The sequence below is a fragment of the Microcaecilia unicolor genome, chromosome 1, assembly GCF_901765095.1.
Source record: "Microcaecilia unicolor chromosome 1, aMicUni1.1, whole genome shotgun sequence".
NCBI classification, from domain to species: Eukaryota; Metazoa; Chordata; class Amphibia; order Gymnophiona; family Siphonopidae; genus Microcaecilia; species Microcaecilia unicolor.
Window position 1 is genome coordinate 771,206,466 of NC_044031.1, and position 17,818 is coordinate 771,224,283.

Genomic DNA, 17,818 nt, shown 5'->3' on the forward strand with positions numbered 1-17,818 from the left:
TTTGTAAGCTTGCATGCCGTATTTGCCAATTATTATTCTCCTAAAGATATATTTATTTATTTATTGCATTTGTATCCCACATTTTCCCACCTATTTGTGGGCTCAGTGTGGCTTACAATAAGATATGAATAGTAGAGATACATTGGTTACAACTAGGTTATGGATTACATTGGACAGGGTTGTGCGAGACATTCGAATATCATTGGGAATATAACAAAGGGACATCAACTTAGAAACATTGGAAAGAGACAATGGGAAAAACATTCATTGTTGGACACCAAGACTTTTGGTGTGTATAGTATATTTCCACCTTTGTATTTCCTTTCTTGGGTACAGAGAGCACCCGAACTTCTAGACGAGACTAATAAACTTGGTAAACCTGAGTGATTGTAAGATCTTTTTCTAACGATGGGTCCTGTGGAAGATAACATGCACTATTTTATTCTTATAGGCCTTGTTGCAGATAATATGCACAGTTGGCACCTGTAGACATAGATAGGAAGTTATTTACCAGTTACACCAAGCTTTTGTAAATGATGTAAAAAGTATATCATGATTTAGAAGATCAAATGCTATGCTGAGGTCAAGCGACAGTAGCAGAACTTCTCTCCCACTATCAAGGATTTGGTGGTTATAATCTGTAATAGCCAGAAAGGAGTGTCTATGGAACAGTGTTCACCAAAAGTATACGAATGCAAGATGTTTGCTTTCTGGAGAAAGGAGAAGAGTTATTGAGAATTTTTTTTTCTGAGAATTTGGACACAAATGAAAAATGAGAAAGTGGATGATAGGACAGGAATTCATACGTTAACTGCCAAACACGGTTTAGTAAAAAAAAAAGGCCCTACAGTGTGTGTTAAGCATGGTAGGAAGAATAATACCAAGAAATCAACTATCTGAAAGTTGAGGATCTATTTAGTCGCATGATTACCCAGAATCTTTCTACCCTTTGACCTTATCCCTTATTTGTCCTGTTTGTCTGTCCTAATTAGATTGTAAGCTCTGTCGTGCAGGGACTGTCTCTTCATGTTCAAGTGTACAGCGCTGCGTACGTCTAGTAGCACTATAGAAATGATAAGTAGTAGTAGTCTTTGGGATTCCGGACGGAATCTTGCTACTCTTTGTCTTTATCCCTTATTTGCCTGTCTTGATTAGATTGTAAGCTGTCGAGCAGGGACTGTCTCTTCATGTTCAAGTGTACAGTGCTGCGTACGTCTAGTAGCGCTATAGAAATGATAAGTAGTTTGAGTACCGGCACCTTTTTCGCTATAAAAAATGCACTGAGTATACATAACTCCTCCACACATAGTTAGAAATGCCTTATAATATCTGCTTGTTATACTACTATCATGTCTTATCATTATCATGTTGCCAAAAATGTTCTGTAACACTAAATGTCTATCATTTATTTGCCTTATTTGTCTGTCTTGATTAGATTGTAAAATCTGTCGAGCAGGGACTGTCTCTTCATGTTCAAATGTACAGTGCTGCGTACGTCTAGTAGCGCTATAGAAATGATAAGTAGTAGTAGTCTTTGGGATTCCAGAATCTTGCTACTCTTTGGGATTCCGCACAGAATCTTGCTGCTCTTTGTCCTTATCCCTTATTTGCGTTATTTGTCTGTCTTGATTAGATTGTAAGCTCTGTCGAGCAGTGACTGTCTCTTCATGTTCAAGTGTACAGCGCTGCGTACTACTACTACTAGTTAGCATTTCTATAGCGCTACAAGGCATACGCAGCGCTGCACAAACATAGAAGAAAGACAGTCCCTGCTCAAAGAGCTTACAATCTAATAGACAAAAAGTTAAGTAAGCAAATCAAATCAATTATTGTGTACAGGAAGGAGGAGGGTAGGTGGAGGCAGGTGGTTACGAGTCAAAAGCAATGTTAAAGAGGTGGGCTTTCAGTCTACATTTAAAGGTGGCCAAGGAAGGGGCAAGACGTAGGGGCTCAGGAAGTTTATTCCAGGCGTAGGGTGCAGCGAGACAGAAGGCGCGAAGTCTGGAGTTGGCAGTATTGGAGAAGGGAACAGATAAGGAGTGTGGAGAGATACTGGGGAGCAGCAGAGTGAGTACATTTATAGGTTAGTAGAAGAAGTTTGAACAGGATGCAAAAACGGATAGGGAGCCAGTGAAGCGACTTGAGGAGAGGGGTAGTATGAGTAAAGCGACCCTGGCGGAAGACGAGACGGGCAGCAGAGTTTTGAACCGATTGGAGAGGGGAGAGGTGACTAAGTGGGAGGCCAGCAAAAAGCAGATTGCAGTAGTCTAAACGAGAGGTGACAAGGGTGTGGATGAGGGTTTTGGTAGAGTGCTCGGAAAGAAAGGGGCGGATCTTACGGATGTTGTAAAGAAAGAAACGACAGGTCTTGGCGATCTGCTGGATATGAGCAGAGAAGGAGAGAGAAGAGTCAAAGATGACCCCAAGGTTTCGAGCTGAGGAAACAGGGAGAATGAAAGAGCCATCAACAGAAATAGAAAACGGGGGGAGTGGGGAGGTGGGTTTGGGGGGAAAAATGAGAAGCTCGGTTTTGGTCATGTTTAATTTCAGGTGGCGTTGAGACATCCAGACAGCAATGTCAGACAAGCACGCTGAAACTTTGGTTTGGATGCAAGGTGAGATATCAGGGGTAGAAAGGTAGATTTGTGAGTCATCAGCATAGAGATGGTAGGAAAAGTCATGGGATGAGATTAATGAACCAAGGGAAGAAGTGTAGATAGAAAAGAGGAGGGGACCAAGAACAGAATCCTGAGGTACGCCGACAGGCAGAGGGATAGAAGTAGAAGAGGATCCACCAGAGTGAACACTAAAGGTGCGGAGGGAGAGGTAGGAAGAGAACCAGGAAAGGACAGAGCCCTGGAATCCAAGTGAGGACAGGGTATCGAGAAGTGTGCTGTGATCGACAGTGTCAAAAGCAGCGGAAAGATCAAGAAGAATGAGGATGGAATAGAGACCTCTGGATTTAGCCAGTAATAGGTCATTGGAGACTTTAGTAAGAGCAGTTTTGGTTGAGTGGAGAGGGCGAAAACCAGATTGTAGTGGGTCAAGAATAGCATGTGAGGAGAGAAAATCAAGGCAGCGGCGGTGAACAGCACGCTCAAGTAATTTGGAGAGAAAAGGGAGGAGGGAGATGGGTCGGTAATTAGAGGGACAAGTAGGGTCGAGTGAAGGCTTCTTAAGGAGAGGTGTGACCACAGCATGTTTAAAGGCAGTAGGGACAGTCGCAGTGGAAAGTGAGAGATTGAGAATGTGACAGATAAAAGGAATAAGAGCAGGTGAGATGGCATTAAGAAGGTGGGTGGGAATGGGATCAGAGGAACAGGTGGTACATTTTGAGGAAGAAAGGAGAAGTGTAGTTTCCTCTATAGTAACTTCAGGAAAGGAGGAAAAAGAATGAGGGGAAGGAGAGAGAGGGGAACGGACTAGTGGAGGTAGAGGTGGCGAGGTAGAGAATTCAAGGTTTCTCTTTTGAACCTTGTTGTGAAAGAATTCAGCAAGGGTCTGAGGAGATAATGAAGGGGGAGTTGGGGGAGGGGGCACCTTGAGGAGAGAGTTCAATGTGGTGAAGAGAAGTCGAGGTTTAGAGCCAAGAGAGTTGGTCAGTTGGATATAATAATCCTGTTTGGCGCGTAAAACAGCAGATTGGAAGGAGGTCAGCATGAACTTAAAGTGTAGGAAATCACAGCAAGGGCCCGAGATTTCCGCCAGAGGTGTTCGGCGGAGCGGGTACAGGAACGTAGGTAGCGGATATTAGAAGTCAGCCAAGGTTGGGGTTTTGTACACCTTATAGGGCGGGTCATCAAAGGTGCAAGAGTGTCTAAGGCAGAGGATAGAGTATTGTTGTAAGAAGAAACAGCCTGTAGATGGTGCCACAGTAGAGAGGAGGTTTGAAACATGGGAGAATAGAGATGAAGGGTCAATATCGTGAAGATTCCTAGATAAATTAGATATAATAGGACGGGACTGGGAGGGAGGAGATTTAAGTGTGAAAGTTATAAGATGGTGATCAGAGAGGGGAAGATCAGAGGCAAGGAAACTAGAGGGTGAACAGTTGGAGGAGAAGATGAGATCAAGACAGTGACCATTTTGATGAGTGGGGGAGGTGGAGCATAGTTGGAGATTAAAGGAGGATGTTAAAGCGAGTAACTTGGAAATATAAGAGTTGGAAGGATCATTAGCAGGAATATTAAAGTCACCAAGGATGAGAGAGGGGGAGGAAGGATCATGGAAGAAGGCAAGCTAGGCATCAAAGTCACTGAGAAAGGATGAAAGGGACTTATCAGGGGGACGATAAATGACCGCTATTCGAAGAGGCAGAGGAGAGAAAAGGCGGATAGAGTGGACTTCAAAGGAGGAAAAACAGTGAGATTGAGGTGGAAGAAGGGGTTGAAATCTGGAGGAGGGAGAGAGAAGTAGTCCAACACCGCCCCCGCGACCAGTAGGGCGAGGAGTATGTGAAAAAAAGATAACCACCATGGCAGAGGGCTGCGACTGAAGCAGAGTCATCAGGGCACAGCCAGGTTTCTGTTATGGCGAGCAGATGGAGGTGATGCGAGATAAAGAGGTCCTGGATATAGGGGAGTTTGTTACAGATAGAGTGGGCATTCCATAGGGCGCAAGAGAAGAGGAGGGGAGCAGAGGAATAGAGATGAGGTTAGAGAGATCGCGGTGAGATCTGTAGAGTTGGGATAATAGTTGGTGAGGAGGGCCAGGATTGGGATTGATGTCACTGACAGAGTAAGAGAAGAAGTAAAAGAGAGTGGAGGAGAGTAGGAGAGGTGTGGCCACACTGGCGTCGAAGGCGTACGTCTAGTAGCGTTTTAGAAATAAGGCTTTTTTTGAGGGGATACTGAGTACCGGCACCTTTTCTATTGTCTGCTAAAATTGACCCATGGTCCTCGTATTTTAATGAAAGAGCTGGGGCTCTACACACCAATTCTGCCTTGTCATAGATTCTGTGACTGGTTGCAGGGGGCCTGGCTATTGTGGATCTCTCAGTGATCACCCCACCCCTGAAGGGTGTCCTGGCATTTGAGTACCGGCACCTTTTTCGCTATAAAAAATGCACTGAGTATTCATAACTCCTCCACACATAGTTAGAAATGCCTTATAATATCTGCTTGTTATACTATCATCATGTCTTATCATTATCATGTTGCCAAAAATGTTCTGTAACACTAAATGTCTATTTTCTATTACATTTCCACTACCCATGATGTATTATAAACCACATTGAGCCTGCAAAGAGGTGGGAAAATGTGGGCTACAAATGCAATAAATAAATAAGTAGTAGTAGAATAGCGAGTCACACGCACTCGGGGATGGGGAGAGCGAACTGCCATCTCTATCTTACATTCATTTCTCCTCCCCGACCCGGCCAAACTCATACCTGAACTTTTCCACAGATTCCTTTTCCCGCTCATGCAAAAGAAATCTCTTCCCGCCTTCAAACAGGAAGTTGCGTCAGAGAGCGAGACGCCAGACACCTGAGAGGGCGGGAAAGAATCCCAGGAGGATGGCGATAGGTACCGCCTCCTTTCCCCCCGTCCTTCAGTAATTCAGCGCAGGCGCACTTGCTTTGTGCCCGAGCAGGTTTAATAGAGGTCTTGGTTTTCTTCAGCCACTGCGGCTGCGCTGAATTCTTGACAGGAGGAGGAGGAGGCGGTACTTTTGCCCTCCCTCCTCCCTAGTCTTTGGCGTTGTGCTGTCTTCTGACGCAACTTCCTGTTTGAAGGGCGGGAAGGAATGGGATGCAGAGGCGAGAAAGAAAGCTGTGGGATTGTTGGTGGGGAATTTCAGGTATGAGTTTGACCGGATCGCGGATAAGGAGGAGGGGGGTTGGGGGGGGATGATTTCCTGCTCCCCAAATGTGTGTCAGGAAGGCTGCTGGGGGTTTTGTTTATTTATTTCTAGCATTCGTATCCCACATTTTCCCACTCATTTGCAGGCTCAATGTGGCTTCTTACATTTGCAGTAGTGGCGGCTGCCATTTCCGGGTAACAGAATTACAAATGGTAATGCGTTAGGGTGCATACATACATGGTTATATGCATGGAACAGAACATACATGAAACAGTACATGGTATCATGTGCCTATATACATGGTAGGGAAGAATATATTATGGTAATGGATGAAGGTTCCTGAGTTATAAGTTGGATTGTAACCTACATTAAGTCATCGACTACGGAGAGACCCAATCAATCATATAAACGGCAAGTGACCGACTCACCTGCAGATGCGCAGTAGAGACTTCCTTCTCTGTCCCGCCCTCGCGTCAACACGTGATGACATCAGAAGGCGGAACAGAGAGGGAATCGGAGTCACTGTCGGACGCTGCCGCCTGGAAACGAACATTGCGCACACCAACCTACACCAACCTACACCCTCCCACCCCCCATCCCGCCTCCGCATCGGACCCCCTGCACTGACCAGACAGCGCCTCTCACCTCCGTGTGGAAGCGCTGCAGGCAGCAGCAGAGCGATCTACTGCTGCCTGCAGCGCTTTCACACGAAGGTGAGAGGCGCTGTCAGGTCAGCGCAGGGGGGCACGGAGGGGGAGGGAGCGGCAGCGAGGAAGGTAGCTGGAAATCTCGCCGTTTTTACGGGCTTAACGGCTAGTTCGACATAAAGATTAAGGTGGTAGTGCTTTTTCAATTAATAGTAAAGATGTTATTCAGTCAAGTGATGAGATTTCAGTTATGTCTAGGTCGTGTAAAGTCTTATTAGTATTTAAGATGGGTTTATGGTATGCCTTCTTGAACAGATCTGTTTTCAGTAGCCTTTGGAAGATAGGTCTTGTGTTGTTTTTATGGCCTTCGGTAGTGCGTGCTAATGTATGAGAAACTGATCGCGTATGTGGATTTATATTTTAGCCCTTTGCAGTTGGGATAGTGGAGATTGAGGAATGTGCGTGCTGATCTTTTTACGTTCCTGGTAGGCACTTGGGATCTTCGGTCTTGGAATCTGAAATGGGGAAACAGCTGCTTTAGCAGCAAAATATGTTGAAGCTCTTACCCTGAGGCCAGACCTTAATCTGTCTATCTTTCCCCACTCAATCCTACCCCAGGGGCAGTTGAAGGCCGTGAGCTGTTCTAGACTAGCCAAACTGGGTCAGGCCAATGGCAGCAGGAAACTGGGCTGCTGGACTGACAGTGTCAGAAATACCTGAGAGAAACCCGAATAGTAGCAACATTCATGCAAGCGATGGTGGTTCGGGTAAATGTGAATCCCCCAGTCTTAATGACTGGGAGCCAGTGTTCTCCACAGGGTCCACATTTTACCTGAACCCATGTCCAGCTCAATAACAGATAATGAACTTTTCCAAACCCAGGTAGGCTAACTGCTGTAACTCATCCTCTGACAGCAAGTTCCTGAGCTTAACTGTTCATGTGTGGGAGGAGTGGCCTAGTGGTTAGGGTGGTGGACTCTGGTCCTGGGGAACTGAGCTCGATTCCCACTTCAGGCACGGGCAGCTCCTTATGACTCTGAGCAAGTCACTTAACCCTCCATTGCACCATGTAAGCCGCATTGAGCCTGCCATGAGTGGGAAAGCACGGGGTACAAATTTAACAAAAAAGTGTTGCTGTGAGAGGACTTCCCTGTAAGAGTTTCCTTGTTTTCAATATAGAAACAGAAAGAAATGTAGTCAAATAAAGGCCATATGGCTTATTCAGTCTGCCCATCCATGCCATAGTCTCTCTATGACTCCCTGTACTTGTTCCAAGCTCTCTTGAATTCAGATACTATTTTATTTTCTGTCACTTCTACTGTGAGACTGTAACAAATTCACCATGAACAGGTATTTCCTCAGGTTACTTCTCAATCTATCCCCTTTTGCCAGCTGTATATTTTTGCACCATATGTATTTAAATGTCTCTTATATCTCCCGCCTTTCTTCTAAAGTATACATATTGACATCTTTTGTCCCCATATACTTTGACGAAGACCACTGACCATTTTATTAGCTGCCCTCTGTTTCAACTCCATCCTGTTTATAACTTTTTGATGGTGCAGTTTCCAGAATTATACACAATATTCTAATTGAGGTCTCAACAGAGTCTTATACAGGAGCATCATCATCTCTTTTTTTTTTTTTCTTCTGGTCATTCCTCTCCTTGTACATCCAAACATCCTTCTATGTAACATAAGCATAGCCATACTGGGCCAGAGCAATGGTCTATTGAGCCCAGTATCCTTCTATCAACAGTGGCCAATCCAGGTCACAAGTACCTGACAGAAACCCAAATAGCAAGATTCCGTGCTACCAGTCCCAGGGCAAGCAGTGACTTCCTCATGTCTGTCTTGTTAGCAGACTGTGGACTTTTCCTCCAGGAACTTGTCCAAACCTTTTTTAAACCTAGATACGCTAGCCACTGTTGTTGTTACATCTTCCGACAAAGAGTTTCAGAACTAACTATTTATTCAGTGAAAAAAAAAATTCCTCCTTTTTGTTTTAAAAGTATGTCCATGTAATTTCATTGTATTTTTTGAAAGAGTAAAAAGTAACAGCCCTAACCTCTTCAGCCTTTCTTCATATAAGAGGAGTTCCATCCCCTTTATCATTTTGGTCACTCTTCTTTGAACCTTTTGTAATTCCATTATATCTTTTTTTGAGAGATGGTGACCAGAACTAAACGCAGTTCTCAAGGTGGTCTCACTATGGAGTGATACAAAGGCATTATAGTAGTGGTTCCCAAATCTGGTCCTGGAGGCACCCCAGCCACTCAGGTTTCCAGGATATCTACAATGAATATTCATGAGAGAGTACATGCAAAACACTCATGAATATTCTTAGAGGATTACTTACACGGGCTGTCTGTGGTATACTTCTCATTAACATTCCTACTAACACATGTTGACTAAGTACTTAAATATTCTTAATTTACATATCAAAACTATACTCAGAATAAAATTCACACTTACAGGACACAAACAAAATCATTGTATATGTTGAAGAAAGATAATTGGTATAACCGCCCCAGTTTTCTAAACCACTTTCCTCTTATCTAAATTTAAATTATACTAGTCCTCTTATCTTTGTTAGTCCTGTATGTATGTAAGTTCAATACATTTTATGCTGCTTATCCCAGAAATAAGCAGTGGATTTTCCTCGTCAATTTAATAATGGTGTATGGACTTTTCCTTTAGGAAGCCATCCAGACCTTTTTAAAACCCCGCTAAGCTAACCACATTCTCTGGTGACAAATTCCAGAGTTTAATTACACGTTGAGTTAAGAAACATTTTCTCCATTTCATATAATTTGCTACTTTGAAGCTTCATCAAATGCCTCCTAGTATTTTTGGAAAGAGTAAACAAACAATTACCTGTTCCACTCCAATCATTGAAGAGCCCTAGATGTTTCAGCCTTTCCTCATAGGGAAGTCGTCCCATCCCCTTTATCATTTTCGTTGCCCTTCTTTGTACCTGTTCTAATTCCACTATATCTCCAAGTAGCCTGGGCTGATTAAGCATTTGTCCTTGCCAAAGGTTACTGAATGTCTCGACTGAGGCAGATGTGTGTCTGAATTGAGTGCCAGGATCACAGCCACGAGTCTTTCTTAGATGCAAATGAAGAATTTCAGCACATAGACATCATAAGCCAGTAAAGTCTATGATACACTGAATATATTATGGCAGGGGGAGTTTACCCCCCCCCCCCTCCCAAAACAGTGCTTCAGCACATGCTTGTGCTTAAATGTTCCACGCCAGCACTGAATTCATTTGCCCCTACAGCACAGAAAGAGGGGAGGACATGAGAGGTGTTGCACTACTGCTACCGCCCCAGGTAGAAGCCTAGACTGCCTAGTAGCAGGACTGGTCCTGGAGATGATGTCTAGCATTACTATTACACAAGATTTGGCTGTCTTCCATGCTTTGCAGTTCTTTCCTTTGGTTTCTAATGTATCATTTTGGCAACACATATTGAAATTGCTACAAGAAGAAAGTTTATTTTCTAAAAGAGATGCATAGAAAAGTTTTCTTATGATCTCTGATCCCCATCTCCACCTTCTGAGGTCACAGTCTCAGTGGGGAGAGGTAGAAACAATCACTTAGAATTTTAGGTAAGTGGGATACAATTTTTTTAAACAAATAGGTCAGCATTTGTGAGACTTTTATCCCAAATGACCCCATTTTAACACTTAAAGTTCATGTGACTTCAGATGATGAAAGCAAAAAAGCAGAGCTCTCATCCACTTCCTTCTCCCCCCCCCCCCCCCCCCCCCCCCCGGTACCCTGCATAGTTTTCCAGTCTAACTAGAAGTCCACCCAGGAGAAGGGGGCAGGACTTGACTGTCTGGACTGGCCATAGATTACAGTATATGTTAAGAAAAAAGGGGAGCAGCCTGATTCTGTGACCCTTCCCACTGATGATATGACACCATTTAGTGGGGACCAGTGGCTTTAGATTTTTTGGCACAGTCTGTATGTAGGAGAAGCTGTTCTAGATAGTGGGTTTAAGAGGGGACTCTGCATGCACATCTGGCATTTCTCCTTCTTTTCATAGCATGTCAAGTATTCCTCAGAACAACCTGCAGAGACAACTGGAGTTTCACTCTGCAAAAGGACATCTCCAGAAACTGGCTCTCCAGAAACCCAGAGCCACGTGAGTAGTACTGTTTTCCTTAAATTCTTTTTTGTAAAATAAAAGAAGTGCAATTATGAGGGACTATAAGCTGTGATACAGTGACACTCTGAGTTGGATAATGCTTTATCTTTTGATATTATATAAGGTGTGTATTTTAGAATAGTTTAAAAAGCAACAAGAACAATTTAAACTTTTTAATGTATCAATGTTTTTGACATTTTAAATCTTTTTTTCAGAAGTTTCACATTTAAAAAAAGAAATCTGTCCGACAATTCTGCAGCCAATGATTTTTTCAAGGTAAAACACCTCTCATCGCTAAAGGAACAGAGTGGGAATGTTTGCAAGAAATTCTCACTGACTAAATCTCCTCCATCTCTGATCAACCTCAAGGAGCAGAGCAAGGGAGCAGAAAGGCAACCAGCTCCAGCATTAGACTCTCAGGATATTATCCAGCAAGAGACCTCACCTCCTAGCAGACACCAGAAGCTGACAGATTCGCCCTCCACAGAAGCCCATTTGAATTCCTCCTTCAGCTCTGTGATCAGCCTTGAGGACTGGGATGACGCTGATGACTTTGACACGTCTTGGAAAGACAAGAAGAACTCCAGAACATTTGTGCCTGTGAAATGCACAGCCAGAACCTGGCTATTGAAAGGCTCCTGTGAAAAGCAGACCCAGCAGGGACTCGCAAAGCCGGCTGGCTGGGACAGCACTTCCACTGTCCCTCAAAGCAGACTCATAGATTCACTTGAAATCTCAGAGGCATCTCTGCTTTGTGTGGAAGATTCAGTCAGACTAGATGATACCCAAAGTAAGACGGAAGCAAAGACTTCTTCTGAAGGTGAGCATTTCTTTTAAAATTGGATTGGTTCACTTTTAAAATCAGAACTTAATAGTTTAGTTGATCTTAAAAAACTAGATTCTCTGCATGTTGATATACCTTTTACTGGGCCAACTTAAGAATTGTTCAGATTTGGTTTTGTACTTTGGTTTTTCCGTACGTTTGCTGAAGTTTTTGATGTGATGGTTTAGTTGTGTTTAATGTTCTTTGTACTTTGGGGTATGGCATTTCCTTCTTCTCCTTTACGAGTGAGTCAAGTCTTGCTGTACCAGTTTGAATTTTTTGAAGACATAAGGCCAGTTGATACAGGCCTCTATTTCAAAAGCCCCTTCCTGTAATATATATTTACAAGTCTACGTGGACTGGCTTAGGTAAGCCAAAAATTTACGTCTGTCTCCTATCTTGCATACAGAATAAGTGTTGGTATTAAAAAAAAAAAAAAAAGTGCATTCATTGGGTTTACCAGCTCAGAAGAATACACGTAAAAAAAAAAAAAAGTGCTCATTTCACCAAGATCTTTGCACAAGGGGTTAAAGGAGAAGTTCTTCCTAATCCTCTGTTGGCTTCCAAAAACAAAAGAAAGAAAAAGCAAAGTTTGTGGCTCAGGTTTGTAAAATAGGACCAGCTGCATGTGGAAGTGTTAACAGTTACATATGGAACTTTCAAAACTGGGAACCTAAAGACAGGAAACAAACAATAGAAGGAAATGGTTGGTTTTTCACTTGGTATCTGTACTGGGACTTATGCTGTTTAGTATATTCATCGGTCACTTAAAGGTCATGAAAACAGCAGAAGATTGTAAGGAGTTGCAGAAAGATCTTGTGAGACTAAGAGACTTGGAGGTGTATTTTCAAAGCACTTAGGCTTAAAGTTGCATAATAACCTCTAGAACTTTGTAAGTCTAAGTGCTTTGAGTATCCAAATGGATTTAATGCAGTAATGAAACTGTTTTCTCTTTGGGCAGAAAACAAAACAGCGAAGATGACTCACAAGAACAAAAATTAAAAAATATAAAAATAATCACAAATTATGTATTTAAAAATATAAATACATATAAAAGACAACACTTTGATTATAAAAATTAAAAATAATTACTACTACTACTATTTAGCATTTCTATAGCGCTACAAGGCATACGCAGCGCTGCACAAACATAGAAGAAAGACAGTCCCTGCTCAAAGAGCTTACAATCTAATAGACAAAAAATAAATAAAGTAAGCAAATCAAATCAATTAATGTGAACGGGAAGGAAGAGAGGAGGGTAGGTGGAGGCGAGTGGTTACAAGTGGTTACGAGTCAAAAGCAATGTTAAAGAGGTGGGTTTTCAGTCCAGATTTAAAGGTGGCCAAGGATGGGCAAGACGTAGGGGCTCAGGAAGTTTATTCCAGGCGTAGGGTGCAGCGAGACAGAAGGCGCGAAGTCTGGAGTTGGCAGTAGTGGAGAAGGGAACAGATAAGGATTTATCCATGGAGCGGAGTGCACGGGAAGGGGTGTAGGGACGGACGAGTGTGGAGAGATACTGGGGAGCAGCAGAGTGAGTACATTTATAGGTTAGTAGAAGAAGTTTGAACAGGATGCGAAAACGGATAGGGAGCCAGTGAAGGGTCTTGAGGAGAGGGGTAGTATGAGTAAAGCGACCCTGGTGGAAGATGAGACGGGCAGCAGAGTTTTGAACCGACTGGAGAGGGGAGAGGTGACTAAGTGGGAGGCCAGCAAAAAGCGGATTGCAGTAGTCTAAACGAGAGGTGACAAGGGTATGGATGAGGGTTTTGGTAGAGTGCTCGGAAAGAAAGGGGCGGATTTTACGGATGTTGTAAAGAAAGAAACAACAGGTCTTGGCAATCTGCTGGATATGAGCAGAGAAGGAGAGAGAAGAGTCAAAGATGACCCCAAGGTTTCGAGCTGAGGAGACGGCGAATGAGAGAGCCATCAACAGAAATAGAAACCACAAACAACTTTATTAGCCAAAGGATAGCAGGGAGAAAGAGAATCGACACAGCTGTGTTTCGGCCATACAGGCCTGCGTCAGGAGTCTTCTTACCGTGTGCTGATTACTAATTCTATCCAAATATAGAGGAAATATGTGTCTCTTTTTAATGTTGTAGCGCTAAATCATGCCCGAAGCAAAGTCGAGCGGGGAAAATCGGAGCAGCGTATCTTGCGAAGACTGGTTTCTTCTGTTTTTCTGTTCTCTTTGGACAGATCATTTATTTATGCTTCATACATATCTTTTAGTGTTCCAGCAGAGTAGCATTATCTAATAAATTCATACAAATCCTGTGATTCCCTCACAGACTTTCTGCTTCTGATGTACCTGAAAAAGGTGATACTATCAGTTTTTGTCTCTGTGGCAAGTTTTTCTTCATATTCTTTTTTTAGCCTTCTTTCTCAATGCTTTACATGTAACTTGACAGAGCTTATGTTGCTTCTTTTTCTTCATTTGGATCCTTTTTCCATTCTTTGAAGGATGCTCTTTTGGCTCTAAAATCCTCTTTCACTTCACCTTTTAACCATGTTGGCTGTCATTTGTTCTTCTTTCCACCTGTCTTAATATGTGGACTACATCTGGTCTGGGCTTCCACGATGTGTTTTTTTTTTTTTTTTTTTTAAGAGGCAGGAGTGTCAGGGAGAATCTGAAACACATGGCCAAGGAATGCCACCAAAGCATGGAGACAGGGAAGGGGTAGGGGAGGGACCTGGCACCACCAGGTGTACCCCTTATTGGCCCAACCTGGCCACGAACCCCTAGCTCAGCTAATCCTGAGGGAACAGGCTAGGAGCTTCCAATCCAGAGAGCTGCACAGGATATGTCCATCCACCTGCTGAGATAGAATACTGAGATTAAGCTGGCTGCACAGGTCCACGTATAGTAAGACTGAAGTTCTCTCTGTCTCCACCTGCTGGTAGGGGGACATAACCACTCGTCTCTGGATTGATCTGTGGGACGCTACATGGTTGATTCAATCCTTCTTGTTGACAGAGAAAGCAGAACTGCTTACCTGTAACAGAGGTGCTCTGTAGACAGCAGAATAAATTAGTCACACCATCCTGCCTGCCTTCCTGAAGAGTTGATGACAAGCTTTCAAAGTGGTCTGGCTACATCAGGGTTAGCTGTCTGCATAAGAATTCACACAGATGCTCAGAGGACTGTTTTTGTTTGTTTGTGGTTTATCTGAGTTCTCCACTTATTACATTTTCTGTAATGCCATTATCGCAGCCACAGAAAGCGTCACAGGTTAATTTTTATTTGGATTGCCCACCCAGGTTGCAACTCCAAATGCATGTTTTTAAACCCCATTTAGGGTTGCAACCCACGGTTTGGGAAACCCTGGTGTAGGTGCTGTCATGATTTCACCCAGAAATGTGACTGACTTATCATATTCCACTAAACCTCTCTTTCCCTGCCACTGAGCACTGGAATGAGTGATGAGAAATCCTGAGATTAGAGTTCAAAGTTCTGTTTGTAGCTGAATCTCTGTAATATTGGACAGGTCACTTTGAGGCATATTTTCAAAGCACTTAGCCTCCCAAAGTTCCATAGAAACCTATGGAACTTAGCCTCCCAAAGTGCTTTGAAAATATGCCTCACAATCTCTTTGTTCCTTTGGGACTCAATTAAAAACATAGTATTTGTCTTAATCTTAATTTCCCAGTAAGCTCATTAATTTTTAATTATGACTTTTCTTTTAGAAACGCAGTGTTACTTGGGAGGGAAGGACTTAGCTTCCCAGCAGCATGCCCTGCAGAAAGTGATGGAAAGGATTTGTGAATTGGTTGACACTCTTCCTTCAGCTGAACTTAAAACATTGTCTTGTGGTAACGAGCTGCTTCTGCAGAGAGGCCTCAGGTGAGTAGCAACTTAAGAGTTGGCTAGGTTGTTTTGATTCCGCTCTCTTTCCATATAGAAATCCTTTGTGCTTATCCCATGTATTCTTGAATTCCGTTACCATTCTTGTCTCCACCACCTCCTGTGCAAGGGCATTCCATGCATCCACCACTTCTCTGTGGAAAAAGTACTTTCTAATATTACTCCTAAGTCCACCCCTCCCCTGTAACCTCTGTCCACACCTTGTATCTCTAACGCTTAACATTCTGTGGAAAAGGTTTGTTTGCATATTAATACCTTTCAAATATTTAAACATGTGTATCATATCACCCCATCCCTCCTTTTCTCTGGGGTAATCATATTCAGATCTTCAAGTTGCTTCTAGTACATTTTTTTGTTGCTTTTCTCTCAACCATTTCAAGTCTTTTATGTCCTTAACAAGATACAGCCTCCAAAACTGAACACAATACTCCAAGTAGGCCCTCACTAATGACTTGTACAAGCGCATCAGCACTACATTTGTTCCGCTGGTTATATCTTTGTTTATGCAGTTTAGCATCCTTCTGGCTACAGCTGCCTCCTTTTCATGTTGCTGCGCTGCCTTGAGATCCTCAGGCACTATCACCCCAGGGTACATAAGTATTGCCATACTGGGAAAGACCAAAGGTCCATCAAGCCCAGCATCCTGTTTCCAACAGTGGCCAATCCAGGTCACAAATACCTGGCAAGATCCCAAAAAAGTACAAAACATTTTATACTGCTTATCCCAGAAATAGTGGATTCTCCCCAAGTCCATTTAATAACGGTCTATGGACTTTTTTTTTTGTTTTTGTTACATTTGTACCCCGCGCTTTCCCACTCATGGCAGGCTCAATGCGGCTTACATGGGGCAATGGAGGGTTAAGTGACTTGTCCAGAGTCACAAGGAGCTGCCTGTGCCTGAAGTGGGAATCGAACTCAGTTCCTCAGGACCAAAGTCCACCACCCTAACCACTAGGCCACTCCTCCACTTTTCCTTTAGGAAGCCGTCCAAATCTTTTTTAAACTCCGCTAAGCTAACCGCCTTTATACCACATTCTCTGGCAACGAATTCCAGAGTTTAACTGCACGTTGAGTGAAGAAACATTTTCTCTGATTCGTTTTAAATTTACTACATTGTAGCTTCATCGCATGCCCCCTAGTCCTAGTATTTTTGGAAAGTGTGAACAGACGCTTCACAGCCACCCGTTCACTCCACTCATTATTTTGTAGACCTCTATCATATCTCCCCTCAGCTGCCTTTTCTCCAAACTGAAGAGCTTATAAGTCTCTTGCCTCCAATCTCGTACATCTCCTTCGGGTTTCTGCAACCCAAGTGCATCGCTCTGCACGTTGTCATATTAAATTTTAACTGTCAAGCATTGGACCATTCTTCTGATTTCTGTAGGTCTCTTCTGCTGCTTTCTACTCCCTCTAGGGTGTCCACTCTGTTAATTTTTGTGACATCCGAACCTTTCCTGCTTTCATCAATGTTGCTCACAATTATATTAATGAGAAACTGCCTCTGTACCGATCCTAGAAGCACTCCACTGCTTACCTTCCTTTCCTCCAGGCAGGTGCCGTTTACCACCACCGTCTCATCTGTCATTCTTCCATTCCAAGTCACTTCTCCACTTTGGGTCTTAACTGCATCCTGCTCAGCTTATTCATGAACCTCCTGTGATGAATAGTATCAAAGTTTATCAAATCAAAGTAAACCACATCTAACTGCATGTCCATTACCTAGCTCTCTGGTCGCCTAGTCAAAGAAATCAATCATTTGTTTGACAGGATTTTTCTTTGGTAAAACCACGCTACCTCGGATCCTTCTTGGTTTCCAAGAAGTTCATTAACTTTTCCTTCGGCAGTGTATCCGTTAGTTTTCTCACCACCAAAGCGAGCCTTACTGGCCTATAGTTTCCTACTTCTTCCCTGTCTCCACTTTTGTGAAACGAGAACACATGTACTCGTTTCAATCCTGAGGAACCTCTCCCACTTCCAAGGTTCTATTAAATAAGCCCAAAGTGGTCCCGTTTGGATTTCTCGTTTATAAACCGTTTCTTCCATCAGCAGTGCAATATCTACTCCATTCCTATATATACCCTTAGCAGCCAACTGCCCTCCTACATAAGTACATAAGTACATAAGTAGTGCCATACTGGGAAAGACCAAAGGTCCATCTAGCCCAGCATCCTGTCACCGACAGTGGCCAATCCAGGTCAAGGGCACCTGGCACGCTCCCTAAACGTAAAAACATTCCAGACAAGTTATACCTAAAAATGCGGAATTTTTCCAAGTCCATTTAATAGCGGTCTATGGACTTGTCCTTTAGGAATCTATCTAACCCCTTTTTAAACTCCGTCAAGCTAACCGCCCGTACCACGTTCTCCGGCAACGAATTCCAGAGTCTAATTACACGTTGGGTGAAGAAAAATTTTCTCCGATTCGTTTTAAATTTACCACACTGTAGCTTCAACTCATGCCCTCTAGTCCTAGTATTTTTGGATAGCGTGAACAGTCGCTTCACATCCACCCGATCCATTCCA

At 43.2% G+C, this 17,818-nt stretch overlaps 2 protein-coding genes across 2 annotated transcripts in view; one reads left to right on the top strand and one right to left on the bottom strand.

The window, feature by feature from the left end:
* The window catches only part of WDR76 (WD repeat domain 76), a 96,997-nt gene extending 91,381 nt beyond the window's left edge, over nt 1-5,616 (bottom strand). Inside the window, 1 exon segment of the mRNA XM_030192886.1 lies at nt 5,390-5,616. Within this exon segment, the coding sequence (XP_030048746.1) occupies nt 5,390-5,423 (34 nt within the window). The 5' untranslated portion in view covers nt 5,424-5,616.
* A 113-nt stretch (nt 5,617-5,729) lies between these two features.
* BLM (BLM RecQ like helicase) overlaps nt 5,730-17,818 on the top strand; it is an 86,675-nt gene continuing 74,586 nt past the window's right edge. The window contains exons 1-4 of the mRNA XM_030189833.1: nt 5,730-5,799; nt 10,507-10,605; nt 10,824-11,428; nt 15,119-15,275. Coding sequence (XP_030045693.1) covers nt 10,508-10,605; nt 10,824-11,428; nt 15,119-15,275 — 860 coding nt within the window. The 5' untranslated portion in view covers nt 5,730-5,799; nt 10,507. The remainder of the gene's footprint in view (nt 5,800-10,506; nt 10,606-10,823; nt 11,429-15,118; nt 15,276-17,818) is intronic.